This window comes from Macrobrachium nipponense, chromosome 21 (assembly GCF_015104395.2).
Source record: "Macrobrachium nipponense isolate FS-2020 chromosome 21, ASM1510439v2, whole genome shotgun sequence".
NCBI lineage: Eukaryota > Metazoa > Arthropoda > Malacostraca > Decapoda > Palaemonidae > Macrobrachium > Macrobrachium nipponense.
In genome coordinates this window covers 83,452,727-83,469,172 of record NC_087212.1, presented here as the reverse complement: position 1 = coordinate 83,469,172, position 16,446 = coordinate 83,452,727, and the positions used below count along the sequence as shown (strand labels likewise).

The window sequence follows — 16,446 nt, the reverse complement described above, 5'->3', positions numbered from 1 at the left end:
CAGTCTGCCTCCTCCTGGGCTTCTTTCGCTTTTACTAAAAGAGTCTTTAAACGGCATTATTTAAAGTCCTTGGAATCTTTAAAGTTTTCAGCAGTAGCAGCGGGAAACATTGTTTCCCCTGATAACTGTATAGTAGTTGTAGTATAGATCCAGGTCTCCTTTCTACCTACATCATCCAACATGCCTCACCCTATCGCCAGGCTACTCGAATATCATAGCCTTAGCCGTTGAATCATATAGTGGATTGTCCCTTATTTTTTTGCTAGGGACATCCACACTTGTACTGATAATGTACTTCAGTGTACCTACCCTTATTTTTATGCTAGGGTAGGACACAGTGTACCTACCCTTATTTTTATGCTAGGGTAGGACACATTGTGTTTGTATATATTTTGCCATACTTGTATTAATGATGGACTTCAGTGTACCTACCCTTATTTTTATGCTAGGGTAGGACACAATGAGTTTGTATATTTTGTAAATATGTTAAGTAAATCGCTTTTTTCTTTATATTACATGCATCAATGTAATTTATTGTAATTACCATTTAAGTACTTTAAGATTACTAACGTTCTATTGTTTTACTGTTTAATATAAGTTAGTTTAAGTGCTTAGTTTGTATGCTGTAATTGATTTACTTATATTATATCCATCATTTTACACTGTTTTTCATTGTCCCTTTTTCCCATCTTGTCTGTTTCTCTGGTACTCTTTCATAGGCCGACACGAGCTGAGCCCAGAAAAGGGATTTTGACGAAGGAAAAATCTATTTCTGGGTGATTGGCTCGTGTCGCCCTATGAAACCCCCCCTTTATGGTTTGTTCCCCCCCTTGCAGGACAAGATGTTTTTAAATGTTCTTAGATTAAGGATGTCCGCTAGGGGCGCTGCTGTCCGTGGCGTCCTCTAGTAGTAGTAGTAGCGGCTGCATCGCCCGTTGGTATCAGCTCTCTCTTGGGGGGATTCTGATTGGAAGTTCTAATTGGTGATTGTCTCGTGGTAGTGTTCCACACTCGCCCCTATTATCATACCGACACTTCTTTTTAAGAGTGAGCGAGTCAGTTTTACTGACATTTTCTTATTTTGTTTTTCTCTGGTAATTTTAGGTTAATTTTACCTAGAAAGAATGATATTAAGGATCCTTTCATAGGGCGACACGAGCCAATCACCCAGAAATAGATTTTTCCCTTCGTCAAAATCCCTTTATTAGCCTTTTCTATACAAGACTTAACTGAAAACCTAACTCTGTAACAGCACTGGCAGGAACATCAAACTTTTTCTCAAACCTAGATTTGAGGCTGGCAATGGCGTTGGGAAAAACTACATGGAAAGCTGGTAAAGGAGTTAAAGGAGCAGGAGGAGGACTTAAGATTGGCGACATGGCTACAGGAGGAGGAGAAGAAACAGGAAGAGCTGGATCTGCAGAAGATGCAGAGGAGGCTACACTAGCTTCACTTTCAGCTCAGAGATTCCTTTCTCATCCTATCCTTTAATGGTTTATCAGACTGTGCAAGAAAAACCTTCCATTGATTGTCACTAGCCTTTACATTCGTCACAAGCTGATTCGCAAGGACACTCAAACCCATTACCTATACACTTAATACGCTTTGATTGTGAGGCGTAAATAAGCTTAACCTTCAACCAAGCCTTGCACCAACCCGGAAAGAACCTATCTCCTGAAGGGCTAGAATCTGACATGACGGCTTCTAAATCCCCCAACTAATTGCAGGTAAAACTAATAAAATGAAAGGAAACAACCAACAAAAACAGCGAGTGAGTATTTCACCAAAAAACGACAGTCAAAAACCATCCAGCAATGAAGAAAAAGTCCGCACTGACCACTGATTTTAACCAAGAGCCGCAGAGAACAAATTAATGCCACCTGGTCTTTTGTACCTGTTCCTACCATGAGTGGTGGGAAATGATGTCATCAACATCAGCGATGGCGGCGCCACCACAAAAATTTTAATCTTGTTGGCCGTGTAAGAAACCTACAGCTGTATAATATAACAGTTTGGTAAGGCACTGCATTAAAAGTGAAGTGTTTACATCAACGCAGGCAGGCCTACCCACTAACCAGACGGTAGTTACTGCCTAACCACCTTCTTCAAGAATTTAATGGACAAACTCCAACATATACTAAAAGTATAATTCCTGAGGTTTTGTATATTGTGTAGGAACAAATCCAGCTTCTTCTATCACTGTACCAAATGCTACCGCACATACACCATGTTACAAGGGAGCTTTTGGTTCAGACACTGACTCCTAATAGAAGGAAATGTTGGGGGGAACAGACCAATGAACATGTGTGCAGCCAATCATGTTGCAATATTAACCCTGCATTGCTAAGGACCGAGTGAAGAATTTGGGGGATTCATACACTAAGTTACATATGTTCCTTTCCTCATTTGTTTTATAATCATGTGATATTATTTCAGTCTTTTATTTCTATTTCCTTTCTCATAGTTTTTGCTTAATATATGCATTGACATGTTCTCACTTCATAATTTTGCTCTATATATCTTGCAATATTACCTTACAATTGAGGGCAGGCCACTAAAAAATGCCAATGGGGTGGGAGAAGAAGACACTTTTAAGATATTTTGATACCTTTCTGTCAGTGACGTCAAATTGAGGGTTTTCTGGGGGTATTTCATATATGATTTGTATTTGTACACAAGTCACTCCCTTCTCTTTCCATTATTCCCATCTGTCTATTTTCATTGCACCATTTTACAACACACCTTATCATTAGGTTTATAGAACATTTACATTCATATTATACTTGATTTTATGCATTTACAAATATTTTAGTTTTACTAAAATACCATCTGTATTTCCTGATGGTCTTTATTTACTTTTTTATGATAACCTTTACATCAAATTTCCTTTAAAGGGGGTGTCCTGCCTGGTAACATTTCGTCCTAGGTTAGGTGGATTTGGTTAGTATAATGACCTTAATTTAGGTTTCCTTTCAGGGTGGTTCACCACCCCTCGGGCCAGATAACACAGCCCACAAGGTTAGGTGAGTATGGTAACCTTTATATTAGGTTTCCTTTAAGCACCCCTGGCCAGGTAACATGTTCTACTAGGTTAGGTTGGGTGGGAATTAAACTAACAGCATGAATTGAAAGTTTTAGAGAATACTGGCTGAAAGATTAAGAGACATAAAGATCAGGAAACAGTAATATGGATTCATGAGAGGAAGAGGGACAGTGGGTGCCATCTTCATAGTAAAACAGCTACAGGAAAAGAGGCTAATGGGAAACCAGGAGCTCTATTGTGCATTTATAGACCTGGAGAAAGTGTACGATACAATCCCGAGAGAAGTGATGTCCAGTATTGGTATTTAAGGAAAAGGAAAGTCCCAGAAAAGTTGGTTACACTGGTCGAGATGATATATAAAAGAACAAGGACAAAAGTGATAACAGTAGTTGGGGAAACAGAAAACTTTGAGGTTAGTGTTTGGATTACACCAGGGTCAGCATTAAACCAATTTTTGTTTGTGCTGGTCATGGATGTGTTGCGTGAAGAGATCAGGAATGAAGAACTGAGGGAGTTGTTGTATTCCGATGATCTGGTGATTACTGCTGAAAATGAGAAGGGCCTACAAAGAAGGGTTGAGTGGCAGGAGTCTTTAGAGAGGGGTGGCTTAAAAGTAAATGTGAATAAAAAAAAGGTTTTGCTGAGCATTAGGGAAGATAGACAGGATACTAATACAGGAAAGAAGAAACTCGATTATAAAACAGGCAGAAAAGTTTAAATACTTAGGATCTACTTTAAGCCAAGAGGGAGGATGTGAGGCTGAAGTTAACAGTAGGATTAAAGCTGCATGGGGGAATTGGAGAGAGGTAGCTGGAGTGGTATGTGATAAGAAAATGCCAATCAAGCTAAAAGTCAAGATCTATAACACAATGATAAGACCAGTGTTAATTTACAGAGTGGAAACATGAGCTCTAAGAAGAAAAAGAGAGTAAAGCTTGATAGAAAAGATATGAGAATGCTGAGGTGGATTATGGGAATATCGCTGCTTGAGAGATTGGAAAATGATGAAATAAGAAGAAGGGCAGGCTTAATGTAGGGATAACAGTGGGAAAGAAGAAGGAGAAGAGGTGGGTTAAGTTAGTATGGCAACCTTTATATCAGATTTCCTTTAAGGAAGGGGCTTCACCCACCCCACCAGGCAACACAGCCTACTAGGTTAGGTTTGGTGGGTTAGGTCAGTATGGTAACCTTTATATTAGGTTTCCTTTATGGGGGGTTCCAGGGGGCTAAGCACCCCTGGCCAGGTAATACGCCCTACAAGGTTAGGTTATGTTAGGTTAGTAAGACAACCCCTATATTAGGTTCCTAAACACACAATGATAATAATAATATAACAACAGTAGTGCCTCAGGATATGAAATTAATCTGTTCCGAAGCGTCCTTCGTAACCCGATTTTTTCGAATCTCGAACTACGTTTTACATGTAAATTGCCTAATTCGTTCCAAGCCCTACAAAAAAACCACAGTAAATTGTATAATAAAGCTAAATTGACCAATAAACAATGAAAGACAACAATTTGGACCATTCAATGACTAACATAACCATGACTGTGTACCTGTAAATAACTGTCAATTGGTTCTTCCCCACAGGTGTAGAAGCTTACCGTTCAGGTGAGCTTCCTATTCAAGAGCTGGAACTTTGAAGCTTGGACACCGAATTTTTTGTGCTTAACTTGATATTTTATAAACCTCTGAGTCATTTAACTTGATGTTATAAACCTGAGTCATTTAACTTGATGTCCTAAACCTGAGTCATTTAACTTGATATAATAAACCTGAGTCATTTAATTTTAAATGTTCTAGATGAGCGTTCTTGCGCAAGTAAGGGTTATTTCAATATTGTGCACCAGTGTTCTTTTTTGTTACTTATTGAACCCTATTGAGTTTTGTTTCAATTGCTTAATAAAGAAGTATTTTTTTACAGAAGGATTTCACTTGTACAATAACACTCTCCTTGTTTTAAAATAAGTCCTTTTTTTAATTTTTTTTGTTGAGAGAAAATAAATTACTTTTCCAATCTGGTTTTCATGGCTTAATACACAGTAACAGACCATATTTTACCAAAACAACCATTTAGGATCATACCGAAAATCTTAGGGGACTCTTGGGCCAGTTTAATCCAGAAATCTAACCCAATATATTGGGGCTCTTCAAGCGGTGCCCAGAAAACTGAAGAATGTGACAAGTATGCTGTGGCCAGAACCTGCAGGAACTAGGCAACAGTACTATACGGCATCTAGTTACCTCAACAACAGAGGAGGAGGACAAATGGCAGAAAACATGAACACTGCACTTGAACCACGTTGCTGTTCCTGGTTCCTAAGTACTCACTACACAAACACAGTTACGAGCAGCAGACGACAACGCTGATTATGAGGTGCAAAGCTTTATTCCTTTAATTGCTTACTTTACTCACTATTTACTTTAACTTTACTTCAAAATGTTTATTTAATACATGTCTATTATCCCTTTTTTGTAACCAAATTAAAACCGAAAAATTACAAATATTTCGGATGTATACTTTCGAGCAGACGACACGAGGAAAAATGACTCATTGTTGCCAATCTAGTGTAGCGTCACACATACGCCGATGCACTTACAAACTGTTTCCATGAATTCTAGTTGTCATAGTAATGCAGTAATGATAAAATTGCTGTAGTATGTATATATACTACAAATAGATACGCTAATTTCACTTATTTCCCTGGCTTTGTGTAAGTTTTATACCCAGTTTAGAGGGTAAACACATACCAATTGACAACACTGATAAACAATTGAAGAGCGCTAAATGCCGCAAAGAATGCCATAGTCCCCTTGAATAAGTACAAATAAGTGCTGGTTAGAGGTAGGGGCTTCGATTGTTGTGATGAAAGTGCCCCAGCGTCTATGGGTACAAGTGGTGTGCGGATTTAGCACAGGAAATGGGAAGTTTGTTAACACAAGCGACTCCGCAAACATCGAGATGGCGTCAATCTTCTAAAAATATGGAATTGTAAGTAAAAACTTCGAAAGCGTTTTGGGATTGTGGGCACTGCGTTGGCCACCCTTTTCATTACCTTCTGTTTAAATCTTAAAATATGGCCTTAATTTCTAACTTTGGAGAAAATACTTACTTTGAAAGGAGAGTCGAGGTCTTGAGCTCCTGCTATCACCACCAACTAGGGTAAACAATCACGGACGATCCACCATCATCATGCTGGACGGGTCTTATTCACTTGATATTTAATTGGTGAAACAAGAATACAATTACAACACTATGCATACCATTCAAAAGATTGAAGTTTCGTCAACATAATGTGATATATGAAAGCCCCATATGAACTAAAATAAGCTTGTGACGCTCTTCGTAAAATATGTTTTCAAGGCAGTTTTGAAATCAATATGGCGGCTATCGTGTGGCGAGACGGGTCTGATCACGGATGGACACCATCTTTCCCAGCCTTCTCAGCACTCATTTGAACAATGTTAGCGTATATATGTAACGTTTATTGATCTTACTCAAGATTGCAGTTGTAATCAGCACAAAAAAACAACATTTTGTTGCCTATATTAGTGAAAGTATGAAACTTGTTATTCCTGGGGTCATGGTTTGAACTGAATTCATTTTTACACTGTAATCGGTAGTTTTATCCTTACTGCCATCACAACTGAAACTCCAAGTGCTTATTTGATTGTTATTATACACATTTTGATCTTAATTCACTCCACATTGCACTTGAACCACGTTGCTGTTCCTGGTTCCTAAGCGCGCACTCCACAAACAGTTACGAGCAGCAGACGACGACACTGCAAAGTTTTATTCCCTTAATTGTTTACTTTACTCATTATTTAGTTCAACTTTACTTTGTTATTTCAAAATGTTTATTTAATTCATGTCTATTACCCCTTTTTTGTAAACAAATTACCCCAAAAATTACAGATATTTCTAAAGTAGATACAATCCAATGTTTCTAACCTTGTTGTATATCTGGCTGCCGAAAACCATTGCGGAGCAGACTACGGATAAGTAGATTATAATGTTTTTTTTTCTAGCACTTTTCATTGATTTAAGTCTATATTAGTATTTTGATCTTTTTAAATAACTGTATGCCAAAAATAAATGTAACCTTTAATGTTTGCATGTTAAGAATGGCAAAATCATTGATGCCACATTAGTGGAGCTTCACACATACGTCGATGCATTATTATAAACTGTTTCCATGAATTCTAGTTGTCCTCATAATGCAATAATGATAAAATTGCTTTAATATTTATGCATATATACTTTCAATACATAGGCTAATTTCACCAATTTCCACGTTTTGTGTAAGTCTTATACCCAGTTTGGAGGGTGAACACATACCAATTGGCAACAGAGAGAGAGAAGGCGAAGGAGAAGGAAGGCGAAGGAAGGAAGGAGGACAGGGGTGGCGGTGGAGGGGGGGGAGAGGGTAGGTGGAGCTTTTGACGCGTGTTCGTATCCATTTCTGGATAATGGAGTTTTTGTCGCTTGGTACAAGGACAAGTGTCGTTATTCTTTACGTTTGCACTATAGTGTTCATTACAGATATATTGCAAAAAAAACGTGCTTGCACTGTCTCTGAAACCCACAGTAGGTATGCTGCTTAGTTGTCAATCAAGTTTTTTGTAATCATGTATTTTTTACAAGCTAGCTATTGTATAAATTTGTATTTTTTTCAATCAAAACATATGCCCCTCTATGCTAACTTTCCTCTTTTAACGACTTTCCGGTCATTGCAAATTCGGCCCCATTAATTTCTTATGGTGCGAAAACAGACAGAGGCCCAGAGACCGAAAGCGATTGCGTCACACTACGGCGGTAATCCGGCAGTAAAACATCTAAATATATCCAAAAAGTAAATAATAAAGATATATATGCGTATTACAATTATAACAATTACATGAATAGCTGATAACAATCTGCATGAATAACTGGTAAACTGTTCTGCAAGAAAGTTGAGTACATATTCATCTACAATAGGTACGAAAGTCAAGCTGTCGTGACGTCATAATACAGGACTTCAAAGAACGTTCTAATTCCGAAAAATAATTACTTAAATTTGAGTCAGAATCAAGTCACTTTTTCAATAACGAATATTTTCAAATTAATCATCATAAATATGTAAAATATTGATGTTTTACTATTTTTTTAAATAATTATCTAGTGCACGCTTCGTCGTCAACTTCTACCAAAACAGTAGTTTCCTTAAAAACGTTGTGGTTAGGGACCGTGTTCCGATTGTTGTGATGAAAGTGCCCCAGCATCTATGGGTACAAGTGGTGTGCGGAATTATCACAGGAAATGGGAAGTTTGTTGACACAAGCGACTCCACAAACATTTAGATGGCATCAATCTTCTAAGATATTTAAGCATAGGTAAGTAAAAATTTTGAAAGCGTTTTGGTGAGATTTGCACTGCGTTGGACATCCTTTTCACTACACTCTGTTTAATGCTTTAAATTTGGCCTTAATTTCTAACTTTGGAGAAAATACTTACTTCGAAAGGAGAGTAGAGGTCTTTAGCTCCGTCTCTCACCAACAACAAGTCGCGACTGATGCCCATCTCCGGTGTCAGGACGAGTTATAAGTACTTTTTCGGAGGGTGGCATGCCGTCATCGTTGGCAAGTTGAGTCAGGCCATGCGGTTTTTTTACCCTATTCATGAATGATGACCATCTCCGGTGTCAGGACGTGTTATAAGTACTTTTTTGGAGGGTGGTCTAGCCGCGGTAGTTGGTGAGTTGGCCGGTCCACGCTGTTGTTTACCCTATAGCCTGAAATTACCATAAGTATCAAGGTAAATCATTAAAATATCCATTTAGACAGTTAAAGACTACAGCTGCCCAGTCTACAGTCCATACTGTCTAACTGTAATGATACAAATTACAAGCGTAGGATACAGTAACTAGTATACTCGGTTTTTTTCCATCTGTCCATCCGCCTGTGGTGTTTTCGCATGGTAACACTGCATCCCGGGCTTTAAATAGTTACTCTATGTGTAAGTGTTAGGTAAATAAAAGGATATCTGGGTGTACATTTGCAACTGAAAAGTGTTTTGATAATTTACTGTAGTATGCGAATTACACCGTTATTACCGTTAATATTCGAAATAAGATATTATTTAAAGCCCGGGACGCAGTGTTACCATGCGCAAACACCACAGGCGGATGGACAGATGGAAAAAAAAACAGTCTAGTAATAGTAGGTAGTAGTAGGTAGGTAGTCTTTCCATGCAGTCTATAGTATACTAGCCTATACTACCTATACCTAGTAGGTAGTAGTCTGTATAGGTAGGCTACGGCCAATATACGGTAAATATAGTCTGTATAGTCTATATAAACTCTACACAATTTATAATCTGTACCATGTGGTAACTCACCGTATTGAAACAGGAATTATTATTTATAGAAGAATTTAATAGACGTTCGAATAGAGGTCACAATACTCAAGAAGTAAATAAACGGTGTAGCTTTGTTCACGTTTTGGGCGCCGTCAATTTCACAGTAGTATCTAGTCGAGAGGTGGTTTCGGTTGTTTTCATTCATTCTAATAAGTCAATTGATGAATAACTGTTAGCAATCGGTGGGGAAATAATTGAAAATTTAGAGAATATACTAATAATTCAGATAATTTAATGATAATTAAGGCAAATAATGGATTCGGGTAATGGCGATTTGTTTACGTTTTGGGCGTCGTCTACTAAAGATTTTTCGTTTGTGGTTCCCGTCAGTGTTGCCAACCGTGGGGTAATTACCCTATATATGGGGTAAGTCAGCCTCAAATCTGGGTCAGTAGGGTAACGGAGTAATGCCCACGAAATCTAAGCAAAATGTAGGGTAATTTCAAGATGTTGTCTTGTATTTTGATTTACTTTATATTATTTAAATTTTGTGTGCGCAAAAGATATCAAGCAAAAAATAATTTTTATTCCTACTTTTTTTTTGAATTTGGTGTGTCAGAGTAAGTGCTGCAACCAATGGTCAGAATCTAACTATGAATCGTGTATCTCGGATTCTCAATCAGATTTCAACAGTGATACTTATGAAGAATGGCGAAAGTTGCCTCTTTACTTTGATAAGATGGAAACGAAAGACCTCAAGACGAAACCTAACAATGAATTTTGGGTTTTCCTAGCCAATATTAAGAATTTTTATAATGTGCCTGTATTTAACAACTCATTTGTTTTAGCCAAATTAGCGTTCACTCCTCCCCACTCAAATGCTGAAACGGAAGGAAATTTTCTTTTTTGACTGTGGCGAAAAAGATGGACTTTAAGTGGACTGTATTATATGCTTAGCATTGTTACTTGGTCAAAAACCGCGCTTAGCCTTCCGTAACAACATAAAACTCCTTTTGCAGTTTCTAAATTACGGGGAGATATCTCTCAACCCAATTCATTATTAACGTGGATAACACACCAATATCATTAATGAATAGTAGCACAATTAAGTACCTTCACTTCTGAGCAGTCCTTGTAGAGATGAACTCAGATCATAAATCGCTATACGAGATACGACGAGAGGAACGCGCCTCTCTCTCTCTCTCTCTCTCTTCTCTCTCTCCTCTCATCTCTCTCGCTCTCTCCCGCTCTCTCTCTCCTCTTCTCTCTCTCTCTCTTCTCTCTCTCTCTCTCTCTCTCTATCATATATATCTATATAATATATATAATATATATATATTATATATATTATATCTATATATATATATATAGATATATATATATATATATATATATATATATATATATATATATATAAATGTTGCGAGTACTCACGGGTTGAGTTTCAGACCTTAGAGGACCGCTGTACGTGTTATCTCGTTTCTAAAAGTTATTTGCATAACCTTAAAGTATGAACACAATAAAGGTTTATCAGATCAATTTATACTCACCATCCACAAAACTGAGATAAAATCGAGGGATATTGAAACGCATTTGATAAATGTAAAGTTAGAATTAATTTAATAACTAAAAGTTAAACATATCAAAGAGTAATAACATATAAGTGACAAATGAAATTAATCACTCAAGGGGAATTGTAAATAGATGAAATAAGTGCAGTGTGCAGTATCAGTAAGCTAGACTGACTTGTGGTTCTCATCGTGGTTGAGAACAATTTCATGTTATTAGATGTGACAACAATCAGCTTACATACGTAGGTTAGACAACTTGTAATTAATGTATTACAAAGGTCCTCCAGAGGTACCATAAAGATTCTGGCAGAGATTCCTCCAGAAGTACCATAGAGTTTCCTCCAAGTAGTAACATGGAGATTTCTCCTGAAGTACCATAGAGATTCTTCCAAGTAGCACCATGGAGATTCCCCCAGAAGTACCATAGAGATTCCTCCAGAAGTACCATAGAGATTCCTCCACTAGTACCATAGAGATAATAGCTACCTTAAAATATCGTCAGGACTTAGTAGTAGGAACTTGAATTCATCAAACAGCAGAAGATGCAAATGTTTTCAGATTCTGCGATCTGTTTATTATTCAACAGATGTTAATCAGTTGACACCATAAGCCACTTTGCGACAGATACGATGCTGCGTATCGGCTGTGTAACAGCATTTCTGGCCAGGCCCACAGTTGCGGTCCCTTTTGCACAAGATTGTCTCTGGTTTATAGCATAGCACAGCGATTTCGTCTGGTAGGATGTCTGTTTTGGGGCAAGTTCCCCGTCGACTTCCTGCAGAGGGGTGAAGAAGAGTTATGGTAGTGAATGAAGAACTTCAACCTAGATAGGGAGGTCACAAAGCAATGTATTTTCAGTAAACCTGACCTAGTCCGTGCTAGTGTCAATATGCTCAGTCTACGAACAACGTGAGAAGTTATTCTGTCAATGAGTACTTCTGATGTTTATTTTCTTGGGTATAATATTAAATAAATGTTTTGAAACGCAGTGTTTTCGTAAATTCTGACTCACTGGTGCACAATGAGGTATCTAGATAGTATCTAGACATAGTTTTAGCAGGATGCTCTACAACACAGCAATTCAAATTCTTGCAAGTCCTGTAAGGTGCTGTAGTTTTTAGCAGTTTATAAAATCTAAGAACTTGGATTTGTTTTCATTTCTATAAGAATTACAGGGATGATCATCGGTCCAGTAACTGCTTCCTTGAGAATAATGATTCATCAAAATTTCTATTTTCACTAATGCTGACTTAATTAAATGTGGACAGATGAGTTTACCCTGACTCACCAATATAGCCGTTACGACGTTAGACGACATGAATCAAAATCATTCAGTGGCATTTTATCAATGACTTAATCTTCAGTCAGTGTCTTAATTAATCTATCAATGATTCAATTCGTCAATTACTTAATTTATCGATGACTTAACCAGTCAATGACTTAATATATCAATAACTTAATAAGGTAATTACTTAATCAGTCAATTACTTGATTTGTCAGTGACTTAATCTATCAATGACTTCATCAGTTAATGACTTAACCAGTCAATGACTTAAACTATCAGTAACTTAATCAGTCAGTGACGTACCTGGATCTCGATCCTCGTCGCAGCAGAAGTACCCTCCAGGTTGCCCAGGTTTGTCGCAGAAGTTGCGGCACCCTGGAACCTCTTCAATAGCTCGGGGGAAGGCATTGGAAGGACACGGGGCTCTAAAGCATTTGGCGACATTGCAGACGGACTCATCTACTCCAGTGGCAGAGACGCCGTTGGCAAGGAAGGCCAAAGACGCCGCCAAAACCAACGGAAGGATGGAAACGATGGCCATTCTATCCTGTCAATGAAGATTAAGTGGCACTGAAACCTACTGGTTACGTTCATTCTTGATTCCATCATATTCTTTTTATGTTTGTTTCCTTTTTTTCAGTGAAAACTTGTGATCCGAACTCGGGAATGGAAATAAAAAGAGGTTTCTTCCCGCAAAAAATGGAGCCTCTGACTAGCACTGAACACCAACGGTACCTCGTAGGATACGGTATGAATTGACGCGGAGGGAGATCGAGTTTTTCATTCTTTCCCAAATTCGGATTAAAGATTTTCAATAGAAACTTTATCCAGATTAAGGAACACAGAAGTTTGGAATTCATGACATGGTAACTCTTGTTTCTATACTAAGACAATACCATGCTTAGAAAAAAAAAACTGTTCTTTCCCTCGAGCATCTTATTGCTATGAACAAAGCCCGTTACCATAAACAATATCTCTGCATCAGGGAAAAACATTACCCGGACTTGGCTGCTGCTGAGTGCGTTGTCCTGTAGATAGCAGTACGAGTTGCAGTCCTTTAGTAAAATAATCTAATTCAGAGAGGCTATTTTTATATATGAGTGAGCGGATACGTGTGTAGTTGCTATAAACCTTTAAGACAACTGCTCGATTTGGGTTTTACCCGGATGCGGTGGGGATATTGGCCCTGGGAACTGGTTGGGGTAAGGGTAGGGGGTGGGGCTGTGGTGAGGGAGAACTTTGGAGGAATACTATTATTCCTCCAAGGGGAGAACTTTAGGGGTACTATGGAAGAATTTCACTACAATCACTTCCCTCCTCATTATCATAAACACTCAGGCTTATCGGAGCTTTTGAAGAATAGCGGTCCCATACAACCTTTTGAAGAATAGGGGTCCCGTTTGGGTCCTTTGAAGAATAGGGGTGTAGGACAACGCTTATTCATAATTTTCTCTGTACATAATTCATCATTCGCGTTGTTCTCACTTCCCCCTGAGAAAGCATTCAGCGGGCTTTCCGTCAGTGTATAAAGCTTATATAACCACATATTGTGTACTTTTATATTTTGTATTTTATGTCTCTCAAGAAAACACAAATCGGGTCTCGCCGACCCACTTTTACACTCTCGCGGGTCGGTGACCACATTTCCGTCCGCATGCTGTATATTTATATTTCCTTGGACTGTAATAAAAATCAGTACACTTCTACCTGCCTCTTTGTCAACCTCTTCTTACAGGGGTCCCGTTTGGGTCTTTTGAAGAATATGGGTCCCGTTTGGGTCTTTTGAAGAATAGGGTGCCCAGTTGGACCCTATGAATATAACATTGAAAATGAATAAACTATTATGAAAGTACTTTATTTTGTAAGTATAAAAATTACAAAAAGTATGTCAAATTAAAAGCACACAATTTATTGTAAATAAAATTAAATCAGTTGAAATTAATTGCACACATTGTTTTGAAATTTCAGAACAAAAAGAATCAAATAAAGTTTCCTTATAACGTTCACGAAACATAAATTCCTGTAAATAGGAGTGTAAGAATTCCCTTTTGCATCCATTTATCTTTTTTATTTTACCTTTCTGCTGGTTCCAATAGGATTCTACGTGCTGCGTATGAACACCTGTCTTTTTATCAACAAAATTTAAGGAATGGTTCACAGTTTCATGTTGGTATCCTATGTTGCTGATTTTCTGATATGCTTTCCATTCGTCTGAGTGAGCAGCCGATCCTTGCCTAACTACTTTTTTCAATTATTGGCTAAAGAGTACCAGCATCACGTCGCTCAAGTATTTCCATATATCCTACGGCTGGTGTTGTTGATGTGTCTACAATTCCAAAAACCCAAATTTGTGAATGGGGAGTTCTTCCTCTGTGATGTTTGGGTTTATGTGAGAAGCAAGACTCTTCCACTTGCACTGTAATACCTGGCCCACCTAGTTGAACTGGGTTAGTTTCAAAATGCTTAGTGCATACTTCACGAAAAAAAAAAAATATATAAATCAACCATAGTTTTCAGTGAGATGTTTAGTAACCGAGATGCACCCATTTCTCCAATTTCATCACACCAATAAAAAATGGCTTCAACCTATTTTTGAAGCGTCAATTTAGAATTAAAAAAGAATGATTTTTTTTTTCTGATTGATGTCTTATGTTTGTACTTTGCACAGTCCTTATTTTGGCACTTCCAAATATGTTTATCAAGATTTGAAGCACATTTCGTCCAGTTCATTACAAAGTTGCAGCAGCCGCATCTAATTTCACGAGAAATAAGTTCTTTATTCTTCATCCATGTAATCACTGGAATTGTGTCTTCGATTACTAATGGTTTAATTTGACGTTCAAAAAAGCTGCGATCCATGTCTGCTTAAGCTGGCCATACATTATCCAACTTGTTGTACAACTTGGTTGGGTTGTATGAAATGTTGGACAGTGTATGGGCAGGTTGTACAACAAGATTTTGGTTGGTTGGTTTGGTTGGAGAGAATCAAAGCAGCTTTGATTTTAAGGGGGCGTGGCCTAATGTTGTACAACCTTTTGACAGTGTGTGCGCTTGTTGTAAAACTTCACAACCAACATCAGTTGGAAGCCTAGTTTGACTGCGAGTAGTCCTTGCTTTAAAGACACGTTCTTTTGGAAATAGCTGTTTTATAAAAGTGTTAAATAGACGTGATGGCAAATATAAATGACACTGAACAGTGGAGAAGTTTCATTGATACATACAGAAGTTTACCTGCGATTTGGAAAGTGAAAAGCGAAGAATATAAAGATAAAAACAAACGAAATAAAGCATGGGAAGTACTGTTGAATAACCTTAAGGAAATAGTTAGCAATGCCACTCTAGATGATTAAAAAAAAAAAATAAACAATATGAGAACTTGTTATAGGAGGGAATTGAAAAAGAAGGAAAAGTCTGAAAAGTCTTGTGCGGGCGTGATGACATGTACGAACCAAGTTTATGGTATTTCGATTTGCTGCATGATTTTTTAGGAGATCAAGAAATCCAGATACCTGGAGATAGTAATTTGGATGAGAGCGATGACCAGGGAATTGGAAATACAGCAGGTACCAAGAGAAAAAATGCGGACTACTCATGATACAACTAAAGATCACTATTTGCAAAAAGCCGTCGAACATTTAGATTTCATAAAAGAGCAGAAACTCATGAAGGACGAAGCCGCAATCTATGCGGATAGCTGGGCGGTATCCTACAGAAAGCTGAACGAGACACGAAAGTTGTATGCAAAAAAAGCTATTGATGAGATTCTTAAAATGGGCCAATTAAACCAGTTAACATTGGATTCTGTGTCACTATCGTCCAGTAGGTCAAGTAGTACTCGTGCATCAACCCCATTGACATTTTCAACCCAACCTGTATGCACTTATCATTTATCCAATGAAAATGTCTCGACTGACATAAACCAAGGGAGTCAATATACTATAACTGAACTTCTTCAAGACCCGAATTATTCTTTAAACTAGTTGTAGAATACCTATATTAAACTTCAAGGATAAAAATACTTCATTTGGTACAGTAGTTTATTTTTAGTTTGCATTATTTAAAGGAAACGTTTTTTGAACAATGTAATATTTAGTTTATGTATTTTTATAATGTTGTAGTATACCTAGATACAACTTCAAGGATGCATATACATTCATAAGGTACAATATTTTATTTTCATTTTTCATTGTTTAAAGGAAATCTGTTA

The 16,446-nt window shown here is 37.6% G+C and overlaps 1 protein-coding gene across 1 annotated transcript in view; it reads right to left on the bottom strand.

Annotated features, from left to right (window-relative positions):
* LOC135197549 (zinc finger protein 84-like) overlaps positions 1–16,446 on the bottom strand; it is an 87,668-nt gene that overhangs the window by 9,007 nt on the left and 62,215 nt on the right. Inside the window, exons 7-8 of the mRNA XM_064224607.1 lie at positions 12,543–12,786; positions 1,243–1,417 (exon numbers count right to left, since the gene is read on the bottom strand). Of these exons, the coding sequence (XP_064080677.1) occupies positions 1,243–1,417; positions 12,543–12,786 (419 nt within the window). The remainder of the gene's footprint in view (positions 1–1,242; positions 1,418–12,542; positions 12,787–16,446) is intronic.